Source organism: Amborella trichopoda, chromosome 3 (assembly GCF_054954075.1).
Source record: "Amborella trichopoda isolate Santa Cruz 75 chromosome 3, AtrichopodaSantaCruz75HAP2 v2.0, whole genome shotgun sequence".
Classification (NCBI taxonomy): Eukaryota; Viridiplantae; Streptophyta; class Magnoliopsida; order Amborellales; family Amborellaceae; genus Amborella; species Amborella trichopoda.
The window spans coordinates 12,696,191-12,723,944 of NC_142338.1; the positions used below are offsets into that span (position 1 = coordinate 12,696,191).

Here is a 27,754-nt window from a genome sequence, read left to right on the forward strand (position 1 = left end):
TTTTTGTTGGAGTGTTAAGGTTCACCTTACTTATACTTATAGTATAAGATTGCAGCCTTATATAATTATTTTTATATATAAGGGATGTGGTTTGCATAAGGTTTAAACCCTAAAAAATCCAATTAAGGCGAACCTCTAAATTTTTATCATAAATATAATTTTAATATAAAAAATCTTAAGACGGTTTGAGAATCTATTTTTTTCTTTAATTATAAAATATAAAACTTTAAAAATAGTTCAAATCAAGTAGATATGTAAACCCATGAAAAACTTGAAAATGGACGGTCCATATAATGTGTTGCAAGATACATTATTTTCCTTGCTCGAAAAACAAATGTATTTTCAAATTCATACATCTCATTGTCGATATGATAAACTAAAGGGTTTTCTAACATCCAAATAACTTTTTATGATGGATTATTGAAGTATACTTTTACTTCTACATTTCAATACTGCAACCTTATATAGATTTATTTCCATATTTAAAACCACCTTAACTTTGATTATCTTATATTAATTTTAAAAATTTTAATATTGTAATATTTTTCCAAACAATTGTCCAACAATTCGACATGAACGTGTGGGTCGATGATCCCCCCTACCACTCTACCTTCCAATTTTTAAAAAAATCTATTTTTTTTGAGTTTATAAGTAAATAAATAAATAATTTATTTTTTATATAAAGTGGTAATAATTAATCTTGACTTAGATTAAATATGGCATTGAGTGGCTACATTTATTTCGACCAAAATAAAAGTCACAAAAAAAATTTCTCGATACACGGAAACTATCAGATTTCACATCATCAAATAGTTATAAGTAATTATATCACCGTACACCAAAAATATATGGTCTCATATGTATATATAATATTTATTTATTTTATTTGATTATGTTAACACTATTTTCACGTATTTCCCAAAACCTGCGTGGTTCATTTGATTGTTTTGTAAGACTCATTTGACGTGTTTCGGCACGTAAACAAATGTGGCCCCATCTTTACCACGCTGCTCAGTTCATATTCTCATACTCATCTTATTGTACGAGTTTCTCGAGTTTCCTAAAAAACCGCTGTTAGGCGCACGTGCTGACCCTAAAGAGAGACCAACGGTTACTCCTAGTCTTCCATTTATTACTCCCCCACTTTCTTGCATGAAACGACGACACTACTTGACAGCCTTTGTCTACCACAAGTACCCATTCACGTGACTCATTCAAATAATTCAAAATCTATTATATTAAAATAGTGAAAATATCATCGTCTCTCAGTACAATAATAGAGGGAAATCTGCAAAGCTTTTTTTAATTTGTCATTTTTTTTGGGACACTCGAAACTCTCAGTTTCAAAAAATGAACTTGATGTTTATCCATTGCACCTTCTCACTCTCTTTCCAGAGGCCTGAAATGCAGATGCCTCTTATCCCCCAATTCTTCTTCTCCTTCCTCCTGATACTCATACTCGATGAAAGTTCGGCAGCACGAAGCCAGCCCTGCTCAGCTCCGCCCTTTTCCTATCCTTGCCCGCCCTTCGATTCCGATCCTCCGCCTTTCCCTTTCGCGGCGGTGAGCGGATGCGGCCACCCGGGGTTCCGCATCCACTGCGACTCCCCTCATTCCCTCATCTCCATAGACAACTTCATCTTCCAACTCTTCCGAGTCAGCCCTTCCTCTCTCCAGATCGCCTTTCCCCACTCCCTCCCTGCCCGCCCTTTCAACCTCTCCGCCCCATTCGGCCCCTCCCCCTCTTCCTGCGCTCGCCTCAGTCGTGTCCCTGGCGTTGGAGTCACGAACGAGAGCCTCAGCCGATGGCAGCGGCGCCTCCTCCTCCACCCCCTCCTCCTCCTGCCTGCATGTAAACCCCCCTTCTCCCAGTCTCACCACAATGATAGTACTCCTGTGGATCTCCATGAGTACTTGAGATCGGGCGCAATGGAGGTTGTGTGGGATGAGGAGGATGCCTATTTCGGGGGCTGCCAGGTGTGCCGGCTCGCTCATGGTCTCTGTGGCTTCAATGAGACCGATCCTCGCAAACCTTTCCTCTGTTACCCTAGTGCATCTGCTGAGTTATCTCAGCGCGGGGCTTACCACAAGATCCTTGTAGGTAATGTTCCAGCAAGCTCAAATGGTGAATTGACCCTCTTAAATTACAATCACTGGTTTTGTTAATGGCCGTTGATTTTCAGGAATCTGTGTTGTGGCAGTGGCCTTGAGCATTGTGGGGCTGCTGGTGCTGCTTGTTGCTGTGATTTTGAGGTACAAGCGGCGGGGAATGGTGGTGGAACAGGACGACCTGAGCAAGGTTTTCCACAAAGACGCCTTGCTGCTCCACCACATGAGTAAGCCTCTCCATCTCGACCAACAACCACACTCTTTTGCCTACGAGGAGCTCGCAATCTCGACCAACCACTTCGACCCCAAGCGCAAGCTCGGTGATGGTGGGTTCGGTTCGGTGTATCTCGGCCAGCTACCCGACGGTCAGCTCGTGGCGGTCAAGAAGCTGCACAGGCACACCGCAGGCAAGGCTAAATCCTTCCGGAACGAGATCCTAGTCCTCTCCGGCTTAAGCCATCCCCACCTGGTCAAGCTTCATGGCTTTTGCTGCGATTCAAGAGGCCTGCTGCTTGTGTACGAGTATGTCCCCAATGGGACGCTTGCCGACCATCTCCATTGCCGCAGGCACAAGCGGCTGGGGTGGAGCACGCGCCTCTGCATGGCATTGCAGACTGCCGAGGCCATTGCATACCTACACACCGCCGTGAGTCCGCCCATCGTGCACAGAGACGTAACTGCGGCCAACATTTTCGTGGAGAAGGGGCTGAGCATTAAGGTAGGCGACTTCGGCCTGTGCAGACTGCTTTTGGATGGGGGTGGCGGCGGCGGCGGCAGCGGAGGCGGGGTGTGGACCGGGCCGCAGGGTACACCAGGGTATTTAGATCCGGACTACCACCGCTCCTATTGTCTGACAGAGAAGAGTGATGTGTACAGCTTCGGTGTGGTTTTGCTCGAGCTTATATCAGGGAAGAGAGCGGTGGACATGAGCAGGGACAAGAGGGAGGTGGGGCTGGCGGATATGGCAGTGGCCAAGATACAGGTTGGGGCGCTGCACGAGGTGGTTGACCCGGAGGTGCAAGGGGCTATGGCCGCAGTGAGCAGCGTGGCGGAGCTGGCATTCCGATGCGTTGCGGCCGATAAGGACGACAGGCCTGATATGAGGGAGGTGGTGGCGGAGCTTACCAGAATTAGTAGGGATTGCACCTGAGAGCAATGCCAATGCACACAAACAAGTACACTCTTTCTCCCTCTCTGAATTCTGTAAATTGAACCATAGAATTCCAAGTTGATTTTGGAAATCTATCCCTTTTCCCCTGCAGCTGCAACCATTTTCCATTGCATATTGGGGCAACGAGGGTAATGGTGGCAATGGGCCCAACTAGACCAGGGACCCGACGGGTTACCTGAACTCAGGTACGGCCATACCCAACCTGTACCTGTGCCATATTGGCAATTATGCGTGGTTCGGTGCTCATGTTCATATTGCCACAAGGCAACATTTACAGTATTATCGGCCAAAAAAGGAAAAAGAAAAAAAAAACATGGTAATAAGGTATATGATGGTTAAAAAAAAAAAAGAAACAAAAAAAGAAAAAAAAAGAGCAAAAACCGACTGGTCTGGGTACGGATCCAAAATTTAGACCAAATACCATTTGGGTCCGGGTTTGAGTGCAGCCGTACCCGGCCCATTGCCACCGGGCCATTAACTCTTTCTTTTCATAATTGGGCTTGGACATGACTTCTTAGTAGTTGTCGTTAGCAGTGCTACATACTAAGTTCAATTCTTAGTGCTAATCATCCAAAAAAGTTTACACAAAAACTGACCGGTTCTTTTGTAGCCCCGAAGCCCGTTATTTTTAATTTAAAAATCAATTGTATTTTTTTTTTATTTATGAATATTACATTGTCCACCATTTTTAATCCCATTTTAGATCAATTTTAGTAATAATGGATTTACTTTAGCCCCATTTCAGATCTAAAAGTAGTTCTTTATCGAATTTCAGTTTCGGTGAGATATTTTTCAATGAAATATCGTCAGTTTCATCTTAAAACGTTAATCCGCCATTCTTGCATTGTCTTCCATTATTTGGAATTAAATGATTTGATATGCATTAGATAGTTCATGTTGAAGTCCTTTAACCCCAAACAAAACAACAATTTGTTAAATTGTTGGATTGAATTAAAAATAAAATAAAATAATATTGAGATCAAAATTTGAGACTTTTTGTACTCGAAATAAAAAATAAATTTTCTCATTGTTTCACCAAATTCATTGAAATGTGTCCCATAATATTTCTATCCATTAATATAAAAAAACCCTAATAATTTTTAATAAGTATAAAAAAGTTCTAATATCTATTTTTTATTTTTTCCACCATCTTCTTCACAATTTTTTTTGTTATTTGAATTTTGTTATTTTGATTTTGATTTTAACGCCTATTATATAAAATCAAATATTTAATTTTAAATATTTCCAATTTTTTATTTGGCCTTTTCATGGTCTTTCTTTGTCTTCGCGGGTGGTGGGACTTGAGACTATGGGTCAACGGGCCCGTATTAACCTTTGCAACGTGTGGACCTCATGGCCTTCAGCTCCTAAGTTTAGGTAGGGGTGGGGCAATGGGACCCGGACCTAGACCCAAATGTATTTGGGTTTAGGTTTTGGATCTGGATCCGAACCCATTGGGTCTCGGCTATCTTGTCGGGTCTCATGTCTGCTCGGGTCGGGTCCATTGCCACCCTCACGATGACTTTTTTTTTTTTTTTTTTTTTATTGTAGCCGGCGAACATATCAGAGAACTCATTTTTGAGGGGTGGACAATGAGAGAGAGAGACATTTGATATCCAAAGAGAGCTATATCTCCAAGAAATTGAGAGAGCGAGGATGGCGATGGGTTTAGTCGTCTTAAAAACCAGGAAAAGACGAAAAATATTGAAATGATTTTAGGATTGAGGCTTTGGTTTTTGGGTAAACTAAAAGTTCGGGTCTTAGTATTCATCAGGTCGGGTATAGTAAGACCCGTACCTGGACCTAGACCCGGGACTATCCAAGTATGTTTTGTTGGACGCGAACCTGCAGGTCCAAAGCTTAGAACCATAACCAGACTTTTATATAACCAGTGGGTATGGGTCGGGTCTAGGTTCATTGCCACCCCTACCTAAGTTAACATTAACGTGAAGTAGTCTTACGAGTATGGAGATGCATTTTTCACTTAGCAGTCCTTAGAGGTATCAAACATCCATCTTTCATATGCAAAGGTGTGGTCCCTCCTAAAAACAATAAAATCTGACTTACTTAAAACATTAAAAAAGAAATTATCTTTTTAGTTCTGTTTTTTTTTGTCTTTTTTGCATATTAATGATCTTCATCTTTGACTAATATATCTTAAAAAAATTAAGTCGAAATTCTGTCTAAAAAATAAATCAAAGAAGGGGCCGCAATACGTACATGAGAAACCTTGTCCAAATATTAATTAGGTCGTAAACCCCATCGAACTTTATTTTCAGACTTTGGTAGCGATGGATTTGACAAGATGGGAAGATTGGCAGTGTCCCAATGGGCCCACCAAACTAATTTAGCTTTAGTTTTAGGGATAGTATACAATGAGACCATTTATCCATAATACTTATAACCATTTAATGTAAAATTTGATAACTACGGTGGGTTGTAAAGTTTAATTTTTTTTTAAAAAAACTTTGAGCTTAGTCAATAGAATAAATACAAAACCCAATTTTACATAAAATGGTCAAGATTACTTGTGATCATTTTGTACCAAAGATAAATAGTCTCTTAACATACTTTTTTTCTTTCATTTTTTTACTTTCTTAACGAAAAAATTAAGGGAAAAAAAGGCATTCTCTCTCTTCCACACATCTCCCATCTTTTTCTACTGTGATCCATTTCTCATCATCTCTCTCTCTCTTCGGCTTCCTTTTCTATTTTAACCTCCATTAAAAGGACCACTGCAATAAAGATGTGGCCAATGACTTACATAAGTCCCCCCCCCCACACTAAATTCATAGAAACCCTAGCAATTGATGCGGCTAATGACAGTCTCAAGTTTATGTGGAGAGAACTATCTATGAACTAACATATCTTTGAAATATACAAGTTCTATATACGTGATTCCAATGAATGGTAAGAATGGAAAGAAATCATGAATACCTCCACTATACTAACAGTTACAATAAAATACAAAATAGTACACCTACCCTTCTCTTGAATGCTGGTACTCAACTTCAGCATTAGAGTGACCAATCGAATCTTGTTTCCTACTTTCCATGAGATAAGAGAATCACTGACTAAAATAAGGATACTTTCTATGAGATAAGAGAATCACGGACTAAAATAAGGAAACCAGTAATAGGATGGCTATTAGTAACATCTCATGTCTAACCTTGATGAGAATAAACCCAAAGTTCAAGAACAAATTTAGAGGAAAAAAACGGGCCTTTGAAACATAGTACTTCTATTGTAGCCCAAGATTAAAAAACAGTATTAGTAGAGAGCAGAGTGGAGTGCAGCCATAAAATGACACCCCACATGAATGACATGACTAACATTGGGGAGTTATTGTTAAATAATTAAGATTGTCAATAAGTTAGTGCTGGGTAGGATCAGGAAGTATCTCTTCATACAAAACTTGACATTCATATCAAGAGTTATAATTAAGATTGTCAATGAGTTAGTGCTGGGTTGGATCAGGAAGTATTTCTTCATTCAAAACTTGATATTCATCTCAAGAGGAATAACAACAATTTTATTATCCGGTAAAAGCAACCCACATTAGGAGATATGATGCGTACTTGACTTGGAAGAGTATATTTTCGAGCTGATGAATCTACTTCAATAGCAAGAAAATATTGAAGCTGGCCCTGGTTTTTAAATTCAATGCATTTGCTCAAGAAAAGTATCACGTATGCATGCGGAATTACTATCGGTGGTAGCCATACCATCAACATAAAGAAATTACAAAACTCGAGGAGACTGTTGAACAAAAACATCAAAGCCATGGCCACTTTGAATGAATTGAGGGTATAAATAAATGAGAACTTTTCAAAGCAAGTACGAGGTGCCTGTTTATGCGAGGAAGTTTTACAATAATGGGGCATGCCAAGAGAAGGTTTCATGTATAATTCCCTTAATTTATATCACCATGGAGGAAGATATTTTTCACATCTATCTAACGCAAGGGCTGATTGCAGACTAAAGCAACAAAAATGAAAGTCCCTACAAAGGTCAAACGAGCAACTCTGACAACTATTTCTCCATAGTCAACTTAATACGATTGTGTGAACGCTTCGAAAATTTGTCAAGCTTTGTATTATTCAATTGATACCTCTAGGCAGGTCTTAATTTTGAAACGCTTCCCAAGAGGTAGATCAACAAGATGCTAGGTATCGGTTTCGTGCAATGCAATTTTTTTTTGGGTGATTAAGTGGGAAGTGGGGAAGATAGGCCCCTACCCTCTTTTGAAGTAGAAGTAGAGTAAGCTGTTTGAAGATGTTAGTGGTGGGAATAAAAACTACAAGAAGATAGATTAATATGTTGAGGTGCTACTACTATGACCCCAACCCCTTTCATGTGCAATGTATTTAATTCAACCATTCTACAGCTTGCTGCCAATTTGGATTGGATGCGGTTTCTTTATAGTACTTCGGCTCATGAAAGAAAGAACACTAGTTGAGCAGTAGTGAAAATGTCGGAAAATACTGATGTGCAGATCTCACCATTGTAGGATAGGATTCAATAAATATGGGCTATGGTAGCTTTTAGGAGACACAGAATTAGGATGGGGTCCATCAGGTTTGGAATAGGTAGCGTCAATGTCACTATACTAGGTAGTCCTCTTAGCATCCTCAGGGGTAGGTACATCAGATGTGACATCAGAGGCACAAGGTTTACTATGAATGGACAAGAAATTGAAGGGACTCATAACATTGAAATCCTTTCTATTCAATGCCATAACCTAACAACACTCATACGGCAGATTTCTTGGACCACTTATTTTTGTTCATCTTTAGGTAAGAGAATAAAAACTGTGGATCCAAAGATACGTAGCTAAAAATAACCGTTCCCCAAAAATTCTCATGGAAAAGAAGATGAGAGTGACAATGTATGAACAGTCTTAATGATACAACGACATTTGCCACTTGCTACAATGTGCGTCAGGACAAGATGATTGAGCCAAGCTTCCATGAGACAAGCATTATTTAAAAGTCTTAGACAAATATTCTCTGCTAGAATCATAACAACAAATTTAAATTGGTTTAGAATATTGAGTCTTGGATATTGTAGAAAACTCATCATAAACCTGACAAAAAAATCTGATTTAAAATATAATAAATATTGGTAGGTGTAACAAGAAAAATCATTAACAAAAATCACATAATATCGAGCACTACCAATAGATGGCATGGTAGCAGTCCCAATAAATCATAATGTATAACATCTCAAAAGTTGAAGAAAAAAAAATTTCATTATTAGAAAATGATAATACAATATATTTTTCCAATTTGCAATTAATACAACCAATGACATTTTCAGATTGAGCATAACCCAAGTTGCCAATTGACACCAGGTACCTAATCCCCGGAAAGGAAGCATAACATAATCTATTATGCCAAAAAGCAAATGACTATAATGAGTTGACAAGAAATGAATTGCTAAGATGTTGAGGAACACGCAAGTCTTCCACAACATACATCTTCTAATGTTTTGCCCTTATCCCAATTTGCTTCCCTATCAAACGATCCTGCATAACACAACTTGGTGATGGCAAAACGACGTCGAAACCTTCATCATGCAATTATCCAACAAATATCAAGTTCATTGAGATTTTGAGAACTAAAACACATTGGGGAAAAGATAATTTAGTAGAAGAAGATTCAACCAAACCAATGTGAGTTATGGACATAATTGAGCCATTAGCTATATGGATTAGTAATGAGTTATCAAGAAATAAATTGCTCAGATGTTGGGAAACATGCAAGTCTTCTGCAACACACATCTCTTAATATTTTGCTCAATCCCAATTTGCTTTCCAGTCGAGCAATCCTACACAATACAACCAAATGATGGGAAAATGACATCGAAACCTTCATCTTACAATTATCCAAAAGATATCAAGTTCATAGAGATTTTGGGAACTAAAACACATTGGGGAAGAGAGAATTTAGTAGAACGGGATTCAACCAAACCAATATAACTTACGGACATGATAGAGCCATTAACTATATGGATTAGTGGAGGATTATGAAAAAAAATATGAGAACTTAAGAGACCAGAATCAAATGTCATATGGGGGGAAGCTCTAGAATCAAGGAACCGATGATTTATATCTGAGGTTTTTGATAAAGCAGAAGGGGCACCAAATGTATTACCAATAACAAAAAGAGCTTGTCTGATCATGGCCTAAACGTCTTTAGTTGTCAGATGACTTGGTGAGGAGATTTGAGATGGGGTCAATGCTGAAGTGAGGTTTGGTGTAGTGGGTATCTGAATAAAAAGGCTTCTTTTACTGTTCAACAGGACAGTAAAATTTTATGTGTCCGAGCTGTTTGCAATAATTGCATCGAATTTTGGACATGTCCAAGCTGTTCTTTCCAATCACAACCGAAGAGGAGGCGGCCTAAGTAGCAGTCCTAGGATGATGCATCTGACTCATAAGAACATATTCTCCATCTAGCAAAGAATATTCAACTGTGCTTTTTTGTGTCTCTACAACCATCATGCAGGATCAGCAGATGGAAGAGGGATGCCATGAAGAATATATGCTTGACCAGACTCGAAATCATCTTGTAACATCATAATACCAAACACATCTATTCTCTATGCTTACAATAAATTTATGTATGCATTGTCCACTAAGGATCCATGAGATATAACATATCTTAAATAACTGATATTCGAGAATGGAAGTCCAAGATCGTTTGTTCATTCTTTTGCTTCATACCTTGAATATCTATCTCGAATTTATATTTCTTAAATATGGGTTAGACCTTATCTCTCTAAAGAGGGGAAGTGCCTGTAACTTTTCAGAGATTTTGAAGATTAAGCCAATGATGGTAAGCAAGTTTAGAGAGAGAAAACAAGTTCGACTTTGAGATTTTCAATTTGGTCATCTTCTTGCTTGTGGAGGCCAAGGGTAACATAATGAAAATTTAAAGATTTGGGCTTGCTTAATTCTTTAAGGTGTTTTTGTTGCAATACTAAATCCCAATTTCGAATCCTAGAGCTGGACTGCACAAAAGAGAAAAAATTATATAGAATTCTTCACAGGCTGTGCTAATTATCCATTTAAACGATACCAATAATGGCTCAGATAATGCCTTTGCTTGCATGCATGATTTTTGTTTTGGATAGATTTTTCCATATACGTACTACCCAAAATTGGATATTTGTAGAGAATACAAGATTGCAACCTTTAGGATTTGTATTGATGTATTTATAAGATCTCAACCTCTTGTATTCTATACAAATATCCACTTTCGATAGTACGTATATGGAAAAATTTATCCAATGTTTCTACAAATATCCACTTTGGGTAGTAGGGATATGGAAAAATCTATCCAAAGTTTCAAATGGATAGGCTTGTCAACCCCGCTATCCAGCTACGCAGGCCCGGTGTTCCAATCAACTTCTTGCCATCGCCGGTTGATATTCCGACCACGAACACTCCAGAAATTTCTTACCACTGCTCCGCCTCTAGATGACCGGAAAGCCGCTCTTCCGTGCCTTTTTTCTCAAGCGAATCTGAATTCTTTCCATAGGGAACTGAGTTTGCAAATGGCAACCAATGGCAAGTCACCCTGCCAATCCGTAACAGAGAGCCCAAAAACCTATTAAGAAGGTAGTCCGGAAGCATAGAAACCTTTCCCTGTGAGGGGTGATTTCATCACGAGATGGGGTCTTGATTCAACGGCCAATAATTAAAACCACCATATTATACACATGATCATTCCCCTTATTATAAAATACACTTACTATTATGGGCAGGAAACAGGCCTCTGGCTGGGCCAGGCCATGGAAAGCCCGAAATTTGTCCAATGGGCCATGATGGCCAGATAAGCTTGGAATGCCTCGAGCTATGGCCCAAATAAGGCCCAGCTCGGCATGGCCAATTTAGCACTCTTTTTCTTTTCTTTTCTTTTTCACTCTTCAAAATTTTATTATTTGTAGTAAGGAAAAAATAAATACATGCTAAAATATTTTTTTTATAGAATTTGAAATTCATTCTCTCTCTAGAAATCCAATTTCTCTTTTCTTTCTAAAAATTGCAGTGGACCCGACCTCGATTTGTTATATAAGAAAAAATGATAATTTTATATTTACTCACAGCTATAAAATAGGACTGTTTCTTTATGCGTACAAATTGAGATTTTGCCCAAAGAGGAAACCTTTTTATTTTGGTTATCCCCTTCCCATATTTTGCAACCTAGAGAGAGAAAGAAACACAGCTTGAAGGAAGTGTCAACCCTTCTACTTCCTCTGCGTTGCGAAATGCGAGAGAGAGACCCGTTTCAAATGGAGAGAGACCATTTCACTTGTGGAGAGACTGAGATTCATTTGAAATGGAGAGAGAGATATTTCAAATGGAGACAGAGAGACCATTTAGCTTCATTGAATTTGGAAGGAGAGAGAGAGATGATCAGCATGATTGCATGAGCGAGAAAGCCAAGAAATGGGCTTCATTGAATTTGAAGGGGACATGGAACCCATAAGGAGCTTGGCTGGTCTGTGGTGCCCGTGTACGTTCCCCAAAGGCAAGGTGGGGTCCCTTGACCCACTTGTCTAGTAACATTTGTCATATGTGTGTGATTGCAGAAACAGGAGAATACAGGCCAAGGGAGGCGATTCCAAACCAATTTTATGATTGGGGGGCTTTTTCGTGATCTAAGAGGGCACCCACGCGAGCCAGCCCGGGTAAATCCCGAATCCACCTTAAATGCCTCTCTCATCGGTTGGTCTACATGCCCTTGTTCTTGAGCAAGGTTCCCGGGAGAGCGATCTCAAGTCTCGGGTTCCCTTGAAACCTGACAAGCACGACTGGCCTCAACATCGGCTACGTTTTTTTAAACCTCAGTGTCATTTGGCTATTCAAGAAATAGTATTGGCCAACCTCAACGCCAACTGCATTTTCAAAAGACCCAATGCCGATTGAGTGTTCAAGAAATGATCATTGTCGCACGCCCCATGCTAAAGCATGTGCATGTCCTACTATTGTTATCCCCAATAGAGTTGCACCCTGACCGTGACCTATTATCCCCAACGGAGTGGTATCCAGGACGTGACTTCTCATCCCCGGTAGGAGTCATACTCGTACTGTAGCTCATTATCCCCAGTAGAGGGAGGGTCTTTATTTTTACCACTGCAACCCCCAATGGGTCCGCCTCATACTTAGTTATCCTGTCCTCAAGGACTCAAGTACCATTTTTCACCTCTAAGGGACCCACACTTGTTCCCATTATCCCCAATGAAGTCGGTCTTCTTATCTGAACCCCTTGTTGGCCTTAACCATTTTATCCCCAAGGAGTCAGATTTCCATCTACAGACTTATTCCCCATGCAACTTCACCCACATGGAGACCTACACCACGGTCCGCGCTGCATGACCTTAAACTGTACAGCCTCGATCTAGGTGCACGACCCTAAACTGCATGGTCCAAACTATACGACCATAAACTATAGCGGAGGTCTAGCTGCACGACCTTAAACTGTACGGTCCAAACTATATGACCCTAAACAATAGTACACGTCATAGCCGCATGACGTTAAAAGACTCAGCACCCTGGTCCGAACTATATGACCTTAAACAGTAGTGGAGGTCTAGTTGCATGACCTTAAACTGCATGGTCCAAGCTGCATGCTTCTAAACTGCATAGCTATGTTCCAAGCTATATGACCTAAAACCATAGTGCATATCCTGACCGCATGACGTTAAACTACTTAGCACAGGTCCAAGAGGCATGACCTTAAATACGCCCTACCACATATGTGCACACGCCCTTTACGTGTATCTTCATGTACGCCTTTCCTAGCCGACCCGTTCAGGTGCACACCATCTTCACCGACTCCCTAGTGAGTCCACATTTTTTCATTGCCAACATCCGTCATTCCCCAGTGAGTCTCACCCATGCTCACAGAACGGCGAGCCATTTCGCCATCCATACTCGTTGTCAGTTAGTGGGTTACCACTTTCCACCTTCCTTTCATACATCATTCATCTTTCATAGGTAGCCTCGTGTCATCTCCCCAAAGCGAGCTAAAACTACCACCATACTCACTCCATGGCCTCTATAGACTGCCATCCATCCCCACCACGGTCCAGCTGTATGACTTTAAACCATAGTGCACGTCCTGGCCGTATGACGTTAAACTGCTTTGCACAGGTCCCGAAGGCATGACCCTAAACACGCCTTCACAATAATAATAATAATAATGGGCATGGTGCACACCTGGACAAGGGAACGCCATAAGTAAAAATGACGGACGGGCATGGTCACAAAGCCATGAGTAAAAGAGTTCCGTGAAAAAAAAACCTGAGCACGGTGAAAACTTCGAAAGGGCACCGTGAGTAAAAATGAAAAAAAAAGGTGGACATGGCCGAAAGGTCAAGGGTAAACGAGTCCCAAATAAAAAGGAAGTTGGTGAAAACCGTCTCTACGGCGTCGCTTCCCAAAGTCCCAGTGAAAATCCACAAAGGACGCTCGGACCAATAAGCATGTTAATGCAGCACTCGCCTCTATAGGTGGTTTCAGCACGCATTTAAAAAAAGAAAAATCCCTTGTATCACAATACCAAGACTCAAAAATACGAGCTTCAAGGAAAGATTCTGACAGCCTGAGTCCATTTACAGGAAGGACTCGATGAGCAGAAGATTTGCCAAGAAAGCAAGATAAGTCTCATGAAGAAGAGCATCATTCTCAGGAGGTTACCAATACACTCCAAAAATGTTGAAGACGTCCCAAGAAGCCTAAGTCAACCATGACTTTGGTGAGGTAATCAGGATCGATAGGTATCTTGATTGTCAGAACTGCACAACAGTGGGTAGGGGTTATACTCAAAGCTAAGTCACCTCAAAAAACTGAGGTACCCTACTTGCCAAGGAATAACTGGTGCACAAAGTTGATGGCGCCGTCAGAAGGCCCTTCAGCACACCATTCACAAAATCCTCGAAATGTGGCTTAACACCAAATGATACAAACAAACCCAGACCAAATGAGAACAATGCCCTTCGACATGGCACTCAATTACCAGATGGGCTTTATTCTGATCACGAGGTCCTTACAAAATCCTCATCTATCAATCACAACTAGTCCCTTGAGGGTGACGACTTTGACAGGATCCCTCAAAAAATTCTCCTCCTAAAGTCTCTATGGACGGACCTGCGAACAATGCATCCCAACATCAGAGCATCCTAGTTGCAGCATTGTGTGAATCTCCTCGGCATTCACGTGGTCCTGTGGCTATGAAGAAAAAAAGCAATAAAGCCGAAGGAAACTTCGAATGTTGTCCTTCTCGTTTCTCTCGAAGCACAACATTCGACGGGCAAGCTGTTTGAACACATTTTTCAGCACCTTGGTCCTTGATGCAGAATAAAGAGGCAGCCAGTCAATAAAGCCTGACAAAACAGTGGAATTCTCGACAAGTCTCATAATAGCCCCAGAGCTGGTCAAGATCTTCGTAAGCACTCCAAAAGGCCACATGCCAAGTTTCTTCGCATTCCAAAATGTCTAAGGCAATGAACACAAAGAAACAATTTTAGGAAAAACAGCCTCTAGCACCCTGAAACAAACCCCACAACTAGAATTATATTTTCGGTACGTCAAATTACTGTGGGACCACCACCATTAGATCCAGCACAGTCAAAAACCCTTATGAGTCAAGTTTTGGCTTAATCGGACACTCCAGGATAAGTTATGAGCAAAACATTGAAATAGGAGTAGCCGCACACTATTCTCGTGTCGCCACCCTGCATCAAAACACCATTAAAGGTGACTATTTTTACAGTCACAGGCAGTGACTCTCGGGGCCAATATCTCACTCGTCCCGAGTTGGATCGCGTTCAAATTTTGTAAGCGTGTTCTTCTCGTTAAGACGAGCGTTTCGATATGTGGTACACCCCGTGACGACGTCCAAGCAGGGAAAAGCTAGAGAGAAGCTGTTGATTCGTGAAGAAGTTGCAGAAAATTTATCAGCGACACGCCTCACTTGAACGACCAAATCGCGACGCTCGTACATCAGATCGACGCAAAACCAATTCCATTGTGTGCGTAAGGTCCAGAGCTACCATTGGTCCAAGCCCCGTACATGATGAACGGTTGGATTTTGCACACGAAGGCAACACAGTGACCGTAAATTCCGGCTGTCGAATTCTAAATTCCGACCAAAACCCAAAAGTTGCAAAATCTTCGTTCGGGCTCCAAATTGCATCCCGTTTGTTGCCACACAATCGTGACGGCATGCTTAGTGCACTACAGCGAAGAAATCATGGAAAAACATCAAGGAACGAGCACAATATCGATCCGAAGTTTTCAAGATTCATGCAAATTTCAAGTCTTATGATCGTGGCTTAAAAATACGATTCATGGCTCGAAGTTGGTATCAAATTGATCGACATGCAGAACCCTACAAGAAAACAATCATCTTTCGATCAAACGGGCATCAGAGTAACCTCGGATTAGTCATGAGAGATCACGCAAGTTATCGCTCAGTAGCAAGAACTATTATGGAATTCCATCTATTGTTAGGCAGGGGCAAAACAGTCATTTTGCACCGTATTTGTTTAATTTTTTTTAATTCAAAATAATTGTAATTATCATCAATTAGGTTAGTTTTTGGGTATCCACCCATGTTTGGGCCCAGTTTTATATAAACATGCAAAACCTAATTGTAAATAACCTTTGGTTCATTATTCAATCATTCAATAAAGATTTCAATTCTTGCTTAAGTTCCTGGGTGCATCTTGGAGAGAGAAGAAAATGGTCAATACCCTTCGATAAGGTAATTTTCTCTCTCCTCTTTTCTCTCTCATCTCTATCCCTATCTTTCTCTCTCCTCTTTTCTCTCTCATCTCTATCCCTATCTTTCTCTCTCCTCTTTTCTCTCTCATCTCTATCTCTCTCTTTCTTCCTCCTTTCTCTCTCATCTCTTTCTCTCTTCTTTTCTCTCTCCCTTTCTCTTTCTTGCTTTCATTTTTATCTCTTTCTCTCTCTTCCTCCTCTGGTCTATCATGTCTCTCTTTCCTGCTTTCATTTTTATCTCTTTCTCTCTCTTCCTCCTCTGGCTTATCGTGTCCCTCTTTCCCTGCTCCTCTTTCTATCTCCATTCACGTATGGTGGACCTATCGTCTGGTGTGATGCCCTCCTGTTCATGAGACATGAACAGTGAGCCAAGTGGGCTAAGGCTGGGCCTTTGCCAAAATTCTCTCTTTCTTCTCTTTTGTCACAGACGGCGTAAGCATATCGCCGCCTGTGTTTTCTCTCTCTTTCTTCTCCTCTATCACAGACGGCACAAGCCTATCGCCGCCTGTGCTTTCTCTCTTTTTCTTCTCTTCTATCACAGACAGCGCAAGCCTATCGCCGCCTGTGCTTTCTCTCTCTCTTACTTCTCTTCTATCACAGACGACACAAGCTTATCGCCGCCTGTGTTTTCTCTCCCTTTCCTCTCTTTTGTCACAACGCAAGCCTATCGCCGCATGTGCTTTATCTCTCTTTCTTCCCTTTTGTCACAGACGGTGCAAGCCTATCGCCGCTGCCTGCGCTTTCTCTCTCTTTCTTCTCTTCTATCACAGACGGCACAAGTTTATCGTTGCATGTGTTTTCTCTCTCTTTCTTCTCTTCAGTCATAGCCGGCGCAAGCCTAAGGCCACTTGTGTTTTTCATCCTTGTTCTTCTATCACAGGCGGCGAAACCCATCGCCTCCTGTGTTCTTTCCCACTGCTCTTTCTTCTGACACATAGGTGCAAGCCTATTGCCGCCTGTGTTCCTTCTCTCTCTCTGTCTTCTATCATAGACAGCGGAAGCACATCGCCGCCTGTGTTCTTTTTCTCTCTTCTCTCTTTATCATTGTCGTCTGTGTCCTCCTCTTTCCCCTTCTTTTTATTTTCTTCTTCTTCTCTTATCCTTCTTCCTTTCTCTCTCTCTCTGATTTCTATTCTTTCTTTTATTTTTTTGTTTGATTAAGAGGGGTCGAGACTAGTCTTCCATGGTAGTCCTGTCGTTAAGCCGTAATGCCGTTGTGCCGATCAAGGTTATTATGCCCTCTTTACCGTCACGACGGACTAACCATCGTGTTAAGCTAGTCTGTATTGGTTTTGTCGTCTAGTAGTAATTCTGTTGAGCCTGTTTGAGTCATCGAGCTTGTTTTACTGCCACGCCAGATCAATTACTTACTAGTTTAGTCACTGTGTCGGTCTCACCGTCTGGTCAAATTCTTCTAATCCTAATCTTTCTTCCTCACTCTTCTTTTCTTTTTTTTGAATGTGTACGCCTGTGTACGTTCTCCCAAAGGCAAGGTGGGGTCCCTTGACCCACTTGTCTTGTAACATCTGCCATATGTGTATGATTGCAATAACAGGAGCATACAAGCCAAGGGAAGTGATTCCGAACTAGTTTTACGATTGGGGGGCTTTCTTCGTGATCTAAGATGGCGGCCACGCGAGCCAGCCTGAGTAAGTCCCGAACCCACCTTAAATTCCTCTCTCATCTGTTGGTCTACTTGCCCTTATTCTTGAGCAAGGTTTTCGAGAGAGAGATATCAAGTCCCGGGTTCCCTTGAAACCCGAGACATGTGCCGTTCGATCATCCAGATCCAGAGGGCGAGATCGAAGCACCTAACCAGCTTGGTGACTCCACTGGGGAAGCAATGAAAGTGGTGCGCACACACAAACGGGTCGGTTGGGAAGGCATGCGTGACGATGCACATAAAGGACGTGTGCACATGTGTGGGGGCGTCTTTAAGGTCATGCCTCCTGGACCTGGGCAAAGCAATTTAACGTCATGCGGCCAGGATGTGCACTATGGTTTAAGGTCATATAGCTTGGACCGTGGTTATGCAGTTTAAAGTCATGCAACTAGGACCATGCAGTTTAAGGTCGTGCAACTAGACCTCCGCTATAGTTGGTGAAGCCTCCCCAATGGAGTCTGACTCAGGAACTGCCAGCTGTGCTTTGTCTGAGATGGGTCGGGTCAGAGTTGGGCTAGGGTTTGAGATGGGCCGGGTCAGAGTTGTTGGGCCATGGTCTGAGTTGGGCCGGGTCTGAGTTGTGCCGGGTCAGAGTTGGGCCGGGTCTGAGTTGGGCCGAGTTTGAGTTGGTGTTTCCTATGGCCCTAAAATGCGGAACTAGCGTTTACTACTTTTTTTAATTGAGGAGATTCATAAATGGAGCAATTGGGTTTCTGGTACTGTAATGGTGGAAATAGGGATTCTTGCTAACGTATATGGGAAATAGAAAAGGATTGGTCTGCTGAGAGCTCAGGGCCTCTAATGGGAGCTGGAAGCTTGCTTTCCATTTGAGGTTTCACTGAAACTCTGAAATCTAACATGGCCGACATTGGGGCGAAAGTCCTCATCAATTCCAGAGTGTTATGTTTCCAATCACCTGTCAGAAAATGGCAAACCAAGAAGGAGAGTAGAGACTGAATAGAGAGAGCGGATTGAATGGATTCGCAAGCAATTCAAGAACATGACATTTTCTAGTGGATCTCTAGAGTAGATTGAAAAGTGGCTCCTTGTTCCCATGAGCACCTAAGCACTGGTTAAATAATAGCTACTTTATTAATATCATTTCTCTCGTGCTTTTGCTGAAATTGTTTCTGAAAAATTACCCAAAAATGCTACTTCAAATAGTATTTTCACAATTTGGCCTATGAGTAGAGTAAAATTACCAAAATACCCTTAATTCTTTTGGATTCCAAATTTAAAATAATAGATTTTAATTTTAAAAACATATGGTTTGAATATGGAGCCCATAACAAGTGGGGTACTTGTATCATTTGGCTTAGGCCTGATACAAATAACATGGCATAACTGCGTATGCTTGTTTTAGGTTCTATAACTACAATATAAAATTTCAATAAAAACAATTAAATTCTACCTTCTTTTTTTTTTGTCAATATTTCGTAATTTTATTAATCAGAAAGAACTACAAACACATCAAATGAAAATAACATCTGAAATAACCAACTCCTGCATACCACCCCTCTCTTGGCTAAGGTATCAACAATTTGGCTAAGGCATTAGCAATCTCATTCCCTTCCCTATAAACATGTTGGAAGGTAACAGACATATCTATGGTCAAATCCATTCCCTTCCCTATAAACATGTTGGAAGGTAACATACATATCTATGGTCAAATCCATTGCTTCCAGCCATAATGATCTAAGCTTCCAAGGTGGTCTAGAAACCCCATTACACCAATTCACCACATTAAGAGAGTCACATTCAACTACACAACATTCTTGCAAACCCCGCTCTTTAAAAATTTTCAGTCTTTGAACAACAGCCAATATCTTAGCTTCATTTGCCGTCTTGACACTACATGGACCTGCAAAACATAAAATAAACATACCAAGATTGTTCCTTACCACACCTCCAATTCCTATTAGTCTCGGATTACCTATCGAACTACCATCACAATTTAGTTTTAGACTCCCCAAACCAGGCATAATCCATTACCCTTTATGTCGCACCTTAATCATCCTCTGTGATATCAAACCTTAAAGTTACTCTCCATGTCCACCTTAGACACCCCAAATCCTTCTTTGGTAACCGAAAACCAGCTCCACATGGTATGCTGAATTCTCCTCTTGACACAACTGTTCTCCAAAACTGCGCCCTCAAATACATGTCTATTCCTCTCCAACCAAATCTCCCATAACACCGTAACCCTTCCTATTTGAAAAATCAACAATCCCACCTTAGAAAGCCCGTCAGAGGATATCTGATCTATGACATTAGTATGACTCCAAGGTAGAGGGCCAACAACACCAAGCTTATCAAAAAACTGACACCTTATATCATGAGTAAACGAACAATGTAAGAAAATGTGATCACCATTCTCATCACTTTGTTTACATAAAATGCAAACATTTGAATTATCAAACACGATGAAGGGCTAAGATCGCATTTAGAGATTGGTTGAAATGCCAGCCTATTGTCTTGCCCGAGCGACCACAGTCGTGTCCAATTTTCCTATTTGTCAAGTTGTGACTTATAGTATACAAGAATATGACCAACTGTTCTTGAACAGTTATCCCTACAGTGTCTTGCAATGGACCTCGCTCTCTTATCATGAGTTCTAATCGCCTATATGTTCCTTGAGATATTCGAGTATTGACATTGTCCTCATTTTTCTCATAAGCGAGACCCTAATAGAAATCGGTCTACTGATTCTCTGCACTACCAGAACACAAGCTGCATAGACATCTAGTAAGGCTGCTATGAGTTTGTTGCTCTTCCTAAGATCATCTTCCATGCTATCCATGCTAATTTCTGTAGACATCCTTAGGAATAGATCTTAGATAGAAGAAGGCTCTAGTACAAGGACACCCACATATTCATTCTCAATGCACATACTTGTTACCCATGAAAATTACAAACAGATTTCGTAATATCAACAACAACATCAACACATTCAATAACTGCCATACTTAAATGAAAGAAAAAAAAACAGCACTATATGGCTCGTTATCCAATGGTTTCTCTTATATGCATCATCTTAATCTTCATCATAATTGATCATCGTGTATTCTAAACAACATATTGGATCAAACAAATATAAACCACGAAGTTTTCATTGCTGAAAATTCATGATCAAACTATAAACCATTAGAAATGTTCGTAAACAATGCTTCTCTCGATTGTATCAGATTACTAAGGCCAATAGACATTATCTGTTGCCACTTTTTGATGCAAACAATCATCAAGTAATTCAGAAAAACTAGTGGTCAATTGAGATAAACAATTTTGTGATCAAATTGGACTAATCTTGATTCACAAAAATGAATTATGCTCATAAAAAAAACAGCAACATACCTCTGCTGATCACAAAAAACACCAATATCTGGCTCAGTATCCAATTGTTTCTCCGACATGCATTAATAAGCGACATACTCATTGCCAAATAAGTAGAAGCTAGCCAAAATAAGTAGCAAGAACCATTAAAATTGATGTTGTTAAAACATGCAACATTGACATTTGAAAAATCATATGAACCATTAAAATATGAAATCAAGATTAGTCAAACAAACACCAGCCAACAGAGATAAAACCGGATAAATAACACAGAAAAATAACCAACTAAAAAGGAATTGAAATTAATAACTGTATGTCTCATAAGAACGACGGAGACAGAGACTACCAATGCTCAATAAAAAAAATAGACACAAAAATTAATCAATTTTGACTCACCATTTCGATTAAATGAAAACCCCCCCAAAACACCACCAACAACATTGAAACCCTAACACTGATATATGAAGGGTTTCTCTCTCTAGCTTGGTAGAAGACACAAAAGATCTCGAAGAAAAGGGCAAACAGAGAAAAGCAAGGAGGTTGAAAGGTGGAAAACCACCATCTAGGCGACCACTTAACAGATTTACAGGAATGGCTAAACAAACACCAGCCAGCATAGGTTTTTTAGAAATAAAGAATTAGTCACTTGAATGCGGTAGATTTATAGTGGGTGCCTGGTGCCAACGCTTCCAGGCGATGGTCATTTTATAGGCTCACACTAATTACTCTACCCCTTATCTGCCAAGGTTTCGAGACGATAGTCAAGCGTTACTAGTTCACCTTGGTTCCTGTGGCCATTACCTGCCAATGTTTCAAGTTGATGGTCAGCCATTTCCAAATTTTATTTGGCTTGACTGCTTGAGTACTAGTTTTTAATTTGAATTAGAGAAATGTGAATTAAAAAAAATTTTGAAAAATTTTGTCCAATTGAATTCCTATTGTAACCTTAGCTCATAAGGGTTTTCTAAGGCTGAGATTTAATAGTTGGCTTTTCTGGAGTAGGTTTAGCAAAGGGTTTTACTCACTGTTTGGTTGATAATTCTAATTCAAGCAATCCTCCTAGGTCTTGGATTTGGTTGATACTTCTAATTCAAGCAATCCTCCTAGATCTTGGATTCGGAATTGCATCATAAGCATTATATGTCCTCATCTCCAAGCACTAAATTGCTTCTCGGCTAAACAGTTTCGGCCCTCCAAACTCCTACCTTTTTAAAAAGATTTTAAGAGAATTTTTAAAAAATGGGTAGAAATTTTAACAAAGAAATTAAGTTTTTGAAATCACAAGAGACAAAGTTCTAAAAGCATCCAAATTAAAATTGCTCTTGATATACAGTTTTGAAAATAAAATAAGAAATAAAAACTAGAAAAATCTTGAAGATAGAGATTTTTTAAAAACTACATGATTATGGAGCATTTTTTGAAAATTTTCTTGGGTCTTGAAATGATTTTGAAGAAGATTTTAAAAATATTATTTATTTGTTTATTTTATCTGGGATACTAATATGGAGCCAAACCTAACCACGAAGCTAGATTTTGGTAAATAAATTAACCGACAATGTGACGGTCAAGTAATGAAGCTAAGTATCGCTCCTTTGCTCTCACTACAGCTGAACTTTCGATTCAATTTATTCTTCATGATCTCCGTCTTTTTCATATATGCGCTGCAATTCTATTGTGCGAAACTGTATCGCTATATGTTTGGCTGCAAATCCAGTTATGCGACAGAAATCATTGGTGCCAAGATCTATGACGACTAGTTTCTTTTCAAACCAACCCAATAGGACTCATAACCCACATTCATATGTAGGGGCTCATGATTGGCTTCTAAGTTAGCCAATAAACAATGGAACTATAGTCTTAGTATGTGGATTATAGACTCCCTCTTTAAGATAAAGTCAAATGCATGTATCATTATAGGGCAAGATGATCATCTCTATGCACATGTACATGTACTCCTATATAGGGTTGCTTCTCAAAAATGTTGTTATCATCTGTACATATCGTTTATAACTTTTATTGAGGGTTTTGCCTTTGCTCTCATAAGCCTACATCCACACACATAAAACCACGAAGCTATCATGGACTACAAATACTATCATTCGGCATCTCTCCAACCTCAATAAGCAATAACGCTCTATAAACCCTCAATGGTAGTGCATATGCCTAGGGAAAAGGGTTTTGAACATGATTCGATTCATAGATCGCTCAGCCCTAAGTAAATCGACCATCATAACCTCCCACTGAAGTGCACAATGCTCTCACGATTTTTAAAGGCCGAAAAACCCTGATATCGATGCTTCCTATTAAAAATTAAACCAAGCATTAAGCCCAAAGTTGTTATCAAAAGTGGCAATCTCACCTACACATGCAAAGAGCATATTCCAGATGTTTCCGAAGTGGTGGGAATTAAAGAAAATCTAGGGTCGATGTCCTCTGGATTTTACCTTTTCCATAACTTCAATTGTTCATTACATTATAGTTGCTAATTTGATATTTGAATTAGATTTAGAATCACCATGGATCAATTTTGATCCACCTAATTTAAATAAGCAATTTCATAGTCAAACCAATGCATGGGAATTGTAGTTAGAGAGGAATAGAAGAACTCTTGAGAGCATTTCTTTTGGAGATACAATGGCCGAATAAAAGAGTTTTGTATAGAGTGTGGAGCTGGTTTAATATTACTAATGAAGGAACGGGTGTTTATGTCTTTGAAATACATAAAGGCTACACTGAGGTGTAGATGGGAGCCACCAATAGTAGGTTGCTGCAAATTGAATTTTGATGGCTCGTCTTTGAGAAATCCAGGTGTGGCTGGGGTGGATGGTATGTATCGAGATAGTAGTGGCAATGTTGTTTGTTTATCATGCAGGTTTTGTTTTGCAGTTCCTGTGGAATTGCCTCATCTAACCGTACTGAAATTGTTGCTCTATTGCAAGGGGTTTCAATATGGAAAGAGAGACAGTTGGGTAATTTTTTGGCAACAGAAGGTGATTCGCTTAATGTGATTTATTGTTGGAATGAAGAGTCCATACCACTGTGGCACCTTCGTTCGTTGTGGTTGCAAATTATGAATATTATATCTAAGTGGTCGATTACTTTTAACCATGTTTATAAAGATGCTAATGAGGCTGTGGATGGTTTGGCAAAGAGGGAACTTCTTTAGATATGTTGATGGTTTCAGAGGTCCTATTTTGATTATGGCATTGTAATGCATAATTCATTTAAAAGTTAGTACTCTTGTAAAAAACAAAAAAAAAAATTCAGTGCATGGACACATGGATTTTAAAAAGAATAAAAATAAAAATACAAACATTGGGGATTCGTTAATTCCCCGTTCTAGGTCAAAAGGATGTTTACAGTTCAACCCATTGAGCTGAGCATAACAGTGTTTATCTACCTTCTTAGGGAAGAAAGAGTTTGAGCTCAACCGCAACCCGATTTTGTCTAAATTAGACCCGGTCAGGGCTGGGTCCCTGTTAATTGGACCCAAACCCAACTTGTCAGGTCAGTTGGGGTCTCGATACATATGTAAGAAAAACAAAGCAAAAGAAAAACAAAACACATTATCTACATTTTATGTAAATATGTTAGGTGGAGAACCCTTATCCAAACCCGACCGAACCTGAAATTGTCAGAATTGTACATAGATCCAGCCCTAGGCCCAATCCAGCTCAAGTTCAGGTCAAATGGATTCAGAATAGACCCACTGGGTATGTTTTACAAACCAGACCCAGAACCGAGTCAGGTGGACCCCGTAGACCCGGCCCGGTCGACAGCCCTTATGTAATACATTTGGTATCTAGATCGAATCCACTAAGCTGTAAACAAGGACATTGAAATGGTAGAATCTTGTCCGTCACATGACCATCTTCATCCTCCAGTGAGTGGGAAACTCAAAAAGGCAAAAAGGTAAATCACGTTGCATAAATTAGATGCCAGAGGCATATGCAAATACATTTATAAAAACACAAACACACCCAAACCCAGGTCAGCAAGCATTAATTTCAGAGAAAAGATGAACATAGAAGGCTGCTCGCCCAACACCGAAAGTTGAAGCCCACCTCATTTCCTACTCCTCTGCACATGCCTTCCTCCCCCCATAACCGGATCACCAGCTAAAATTAAGAGACCCCCAAAGGCCCCCATTTTCTCTCTCTTACTCTCTCTCTAAGCACAGGCAACTATGAAGCATATGAGGTCGAAGAGGAGGCGAAACCGAAGCGCATCATCGCCGGGCGTCTTTCTCTTCTTCTTTTTGGCCCTGCATTCTTTTCCGGAGAAGTTGTTGGCCCAAGATCAATCTTGCAAGAGCACTTGCGGCAACATCCATGTACAGTACCCGTTTGGCACGGGCAGCGGCTGTGGCGACCTGAGGTTCGCTCCCTACCTTTGCTGTGATGAGGATAAGCAGCAGCTTCTCCTCACCACACACTCGGGCTCGTATCCGGTCCTCTCCATCGACTACCAGAACAACCTCCTCTACATCCAGGACCCTTCCATGTCAACCTGCTCCTGCACTCGCCCCAGTGGTGGTTTTGGCCTCGACTGGGACGCACCTTTCACATTTGCAGACTCAACTGTGTTCGTGCTCCTGGACTGTGACACCTCGTCATCACCAGTCTACAACACAAGTGAACTCGTTTCTGGGCTCTGCGATCCTGGAAGCTCGTCCATCTGCAGCGCCCTCTACTTGTGTCCTGCAGTTGCTGGGATTGGATCGCCTGTATCCACTTGCTGCATATACTCGCCGGTTAACCTCGGGCCAGCATTCGACATGGACCTGAGGAAATTGAACTGTAACTCGTATGCCGCAGTGTACGGATTCGATGCTCAACGATCAGACCCGGGGTCGTGGAGGTATGGGGTTGCACTCAAATACAGGTTCAATGTCGAGAATGACTATCCAGAAATGTGTCGGTCCTGCGAGAGGAGCAATGGGGCGTGCGCCTTCGGGGTCGGGACATACCATTCCTTTGCATGCAGCTGCCCAAATGGGGTGAATACCAGCACTGACTGCTTCTTTCCGGGATGGAGCACCGGAGCCACACTCAAGTCTTGGTTTTTTCCTCCAGGTAATGCGCTTTTTTTTTTTGGGTGAACCTTTGGGAAATTTACGTACGGGTTTTTTTTTTTTTTTTTTTTTCTTCGTTATACCAAAATGGTATGAAAATAGGCCGATATTATCTAGAAAAATGGATCTTAAAATTTTCTTTATTTTTTGCCAAGTTTTTTCTCGGTCCAACTTTTTAAATTTTAAGTAAATAATACAGTCCGATGTTCTAAAAATCAGACCGCCTTCTGTTCTATTTTTTTAAGTAGACCAAGCGGTAAGATAGTTACAATATCGAACCGCCTTCTAATCATTTATTGTTATTGAACAATGCAGTCAGATGTTAGAACCATCGAATTGCTTTCTGTTTAATTTTTGTTATTGACCAATGAGGTTCGATGTTAGAACCATCGGACCGCTTTCTGTTCACTTTTTTAAATAAATTATACAGTCCGATGATTTGAACATCGTACCGTTTTTTTTTCTTTTTTTTAAAGTAATCTAATCGGGACCTGTAAACCCAAACCAGTACTTTTTACGCCCATAGAGGCACAATCACTACTACCATGCTTTTCTCACTGTAGTACCCGTACTATAAAAGTGATAAAAATAAAAAATTTTGGGTTATCAAGCGGTCTAATATTTGAAAAATCGGACCTTAAACAAACTTGACCCAAAAAAAAATAAAAATTGGTGATCCGTTCTTCTAGGTCATAAATGTTGATTTTCGAGTTATTATGTTATAACGGTAAAAAAACCCGATCTATATGTAAATTTTCCATCTTTTTTATATGAATAGAGATAGAGTGCTTAATCTCCGTGAATTGTGTCCGCAAAGTACTCCGCCACTTACAATACCCGTTAAGAAAACAGTAGGCATGAGAGCCATCATTGTGCAATTATAAAATGAACGGCGGTGGAGAGAGAGAGTAGAATCCACTACAATCTCATTTCTTTGCTCCCAGTTTCTCTCTCTTCATGACCATTCGAAGCATTGGTCGCATGGTGGTGATTACTCTCATGACCACTGTTTTCCGTGGTAGTAACGATATAGTTTAGTCTCCCTTCAGTTTAATAGGTGGAAGCTGAGACCATGTTGTTGCAGGTGCATGGTGGACGTTGTCGGTGGCGACGGTGATGGCATTGTTAGAAAGAAAGTTGTAGGAGGTTGAGAAATGGGATCCTTGTGTTGAAGCCCAATGATGAATTGGAATGAAATTACATTGTTGCAACTTTTCTTTAGGTTATTGATATTGGGAAAGAATTTTCTCATTAAAGATGGAGGAGAATTATAGACCTATAGTATACTCTATATTATGCTTCCTTGGGTTCATAATTTCTACTCCCTCAGTCAGAAAACCTATTTATGAGGATTCTTTCAATCTCAAATATTTGGAACCACTTAAGAATTGACTATTGTTAAAACAAAAATTTGAAATTTACGTTTTTTAACACTTAGATCTCACCATCTAAAAATTGGATAAAATTGAATACTCTTTATCCAATCTCAACACATCATTTTTTTTTTTTTCCAGGGCACAGAGGATGCAATTAGAAACAAATTTTTATTAAGGTTAATCTCGGGGTTGAAGAGGTTAGATCGCCAAATTTTAGGGTCCTAAAATGAGTTCT

General features: G+C 40.3%; 2 protein-coding genes and 1 long non-coding RNA gene across 9 annotated transcripts; 2 read left to right on the plus strand and 1 right to left on the minus strand.

The window, feature by feature from the left end:
• Positions 1-1,157: 1,157 nt before the first annotated feature.
• Positions 1,158-9,991, plus strand: LOC18432579 (Protein kinase superfamily protein). 7 transcript variants are annotated; one of them, XM_088863484.1, is made up of 3 exons: positions 1,160-2,101; positions 2,202-3,284; positions 9,584-9,991. In XM_088863484.1, the coding sequence occupies exons 1-2, from the start codon at positions 1,351-1,353 to the stop codon at positions 3,257-3,259; spliced, it is 1,809 nt and encodes a 602-aa protein (XP_088719610.1). In that variant the 5' UTR covers positions 1,160-1,350; the 3' UTR covers positions 3,260-3,284; positions 9,584-9,991. The 7 variants fall into 7 exon arrangements, with proteins under 7 accessions (XP_088719612.1, XP_088719610.1, XP_088719611.1 ...); XM_088863485.1 differs by having other exon boundaries at positions 9,790-9,991; XM_011624472.3 differs by lacking the exon at positions 9,584-9,991 and adding an exon at positions 3,372-4,033.
• Positions 8,513-21,883, minus strand: LOC148782754 (uncharacterized). Its single transcript, XR_016053075.1, has 3 exons — positions 21,466-21,883; positions 21,091-21,189; positions 8,513-8,807 (listed from the first exon to the last, which is right to left on the minus strand). It is a non-coding gene; the product is annotated as an uncharacterized LOC148782754 (long non-coding RNA).
• A 3,142-nt stretch (positions 21,884-25,025) lies between these two features.
• Positions 25,026-27,458, plus strand: LOC18432578 (uncharacterized). Its single transcript, XM_020666248.2, has 2 exons — positions 25,026-26,144; positions 27,228-27,458. The coding sequence occupies exons 1-2, from the start codon at positions 25,256-25,258 to the stop codon at positions 27,284-27,286; spliced, it is 948 nt and encodes a 315-aa protein (XP_020521907.1). The 5' UTR covers positions 25,026-25,255; the 3' UTR covers positions 27,287-27,458.
• Positions 27,459-27,754: the final 296 nt, after the last annotated feature.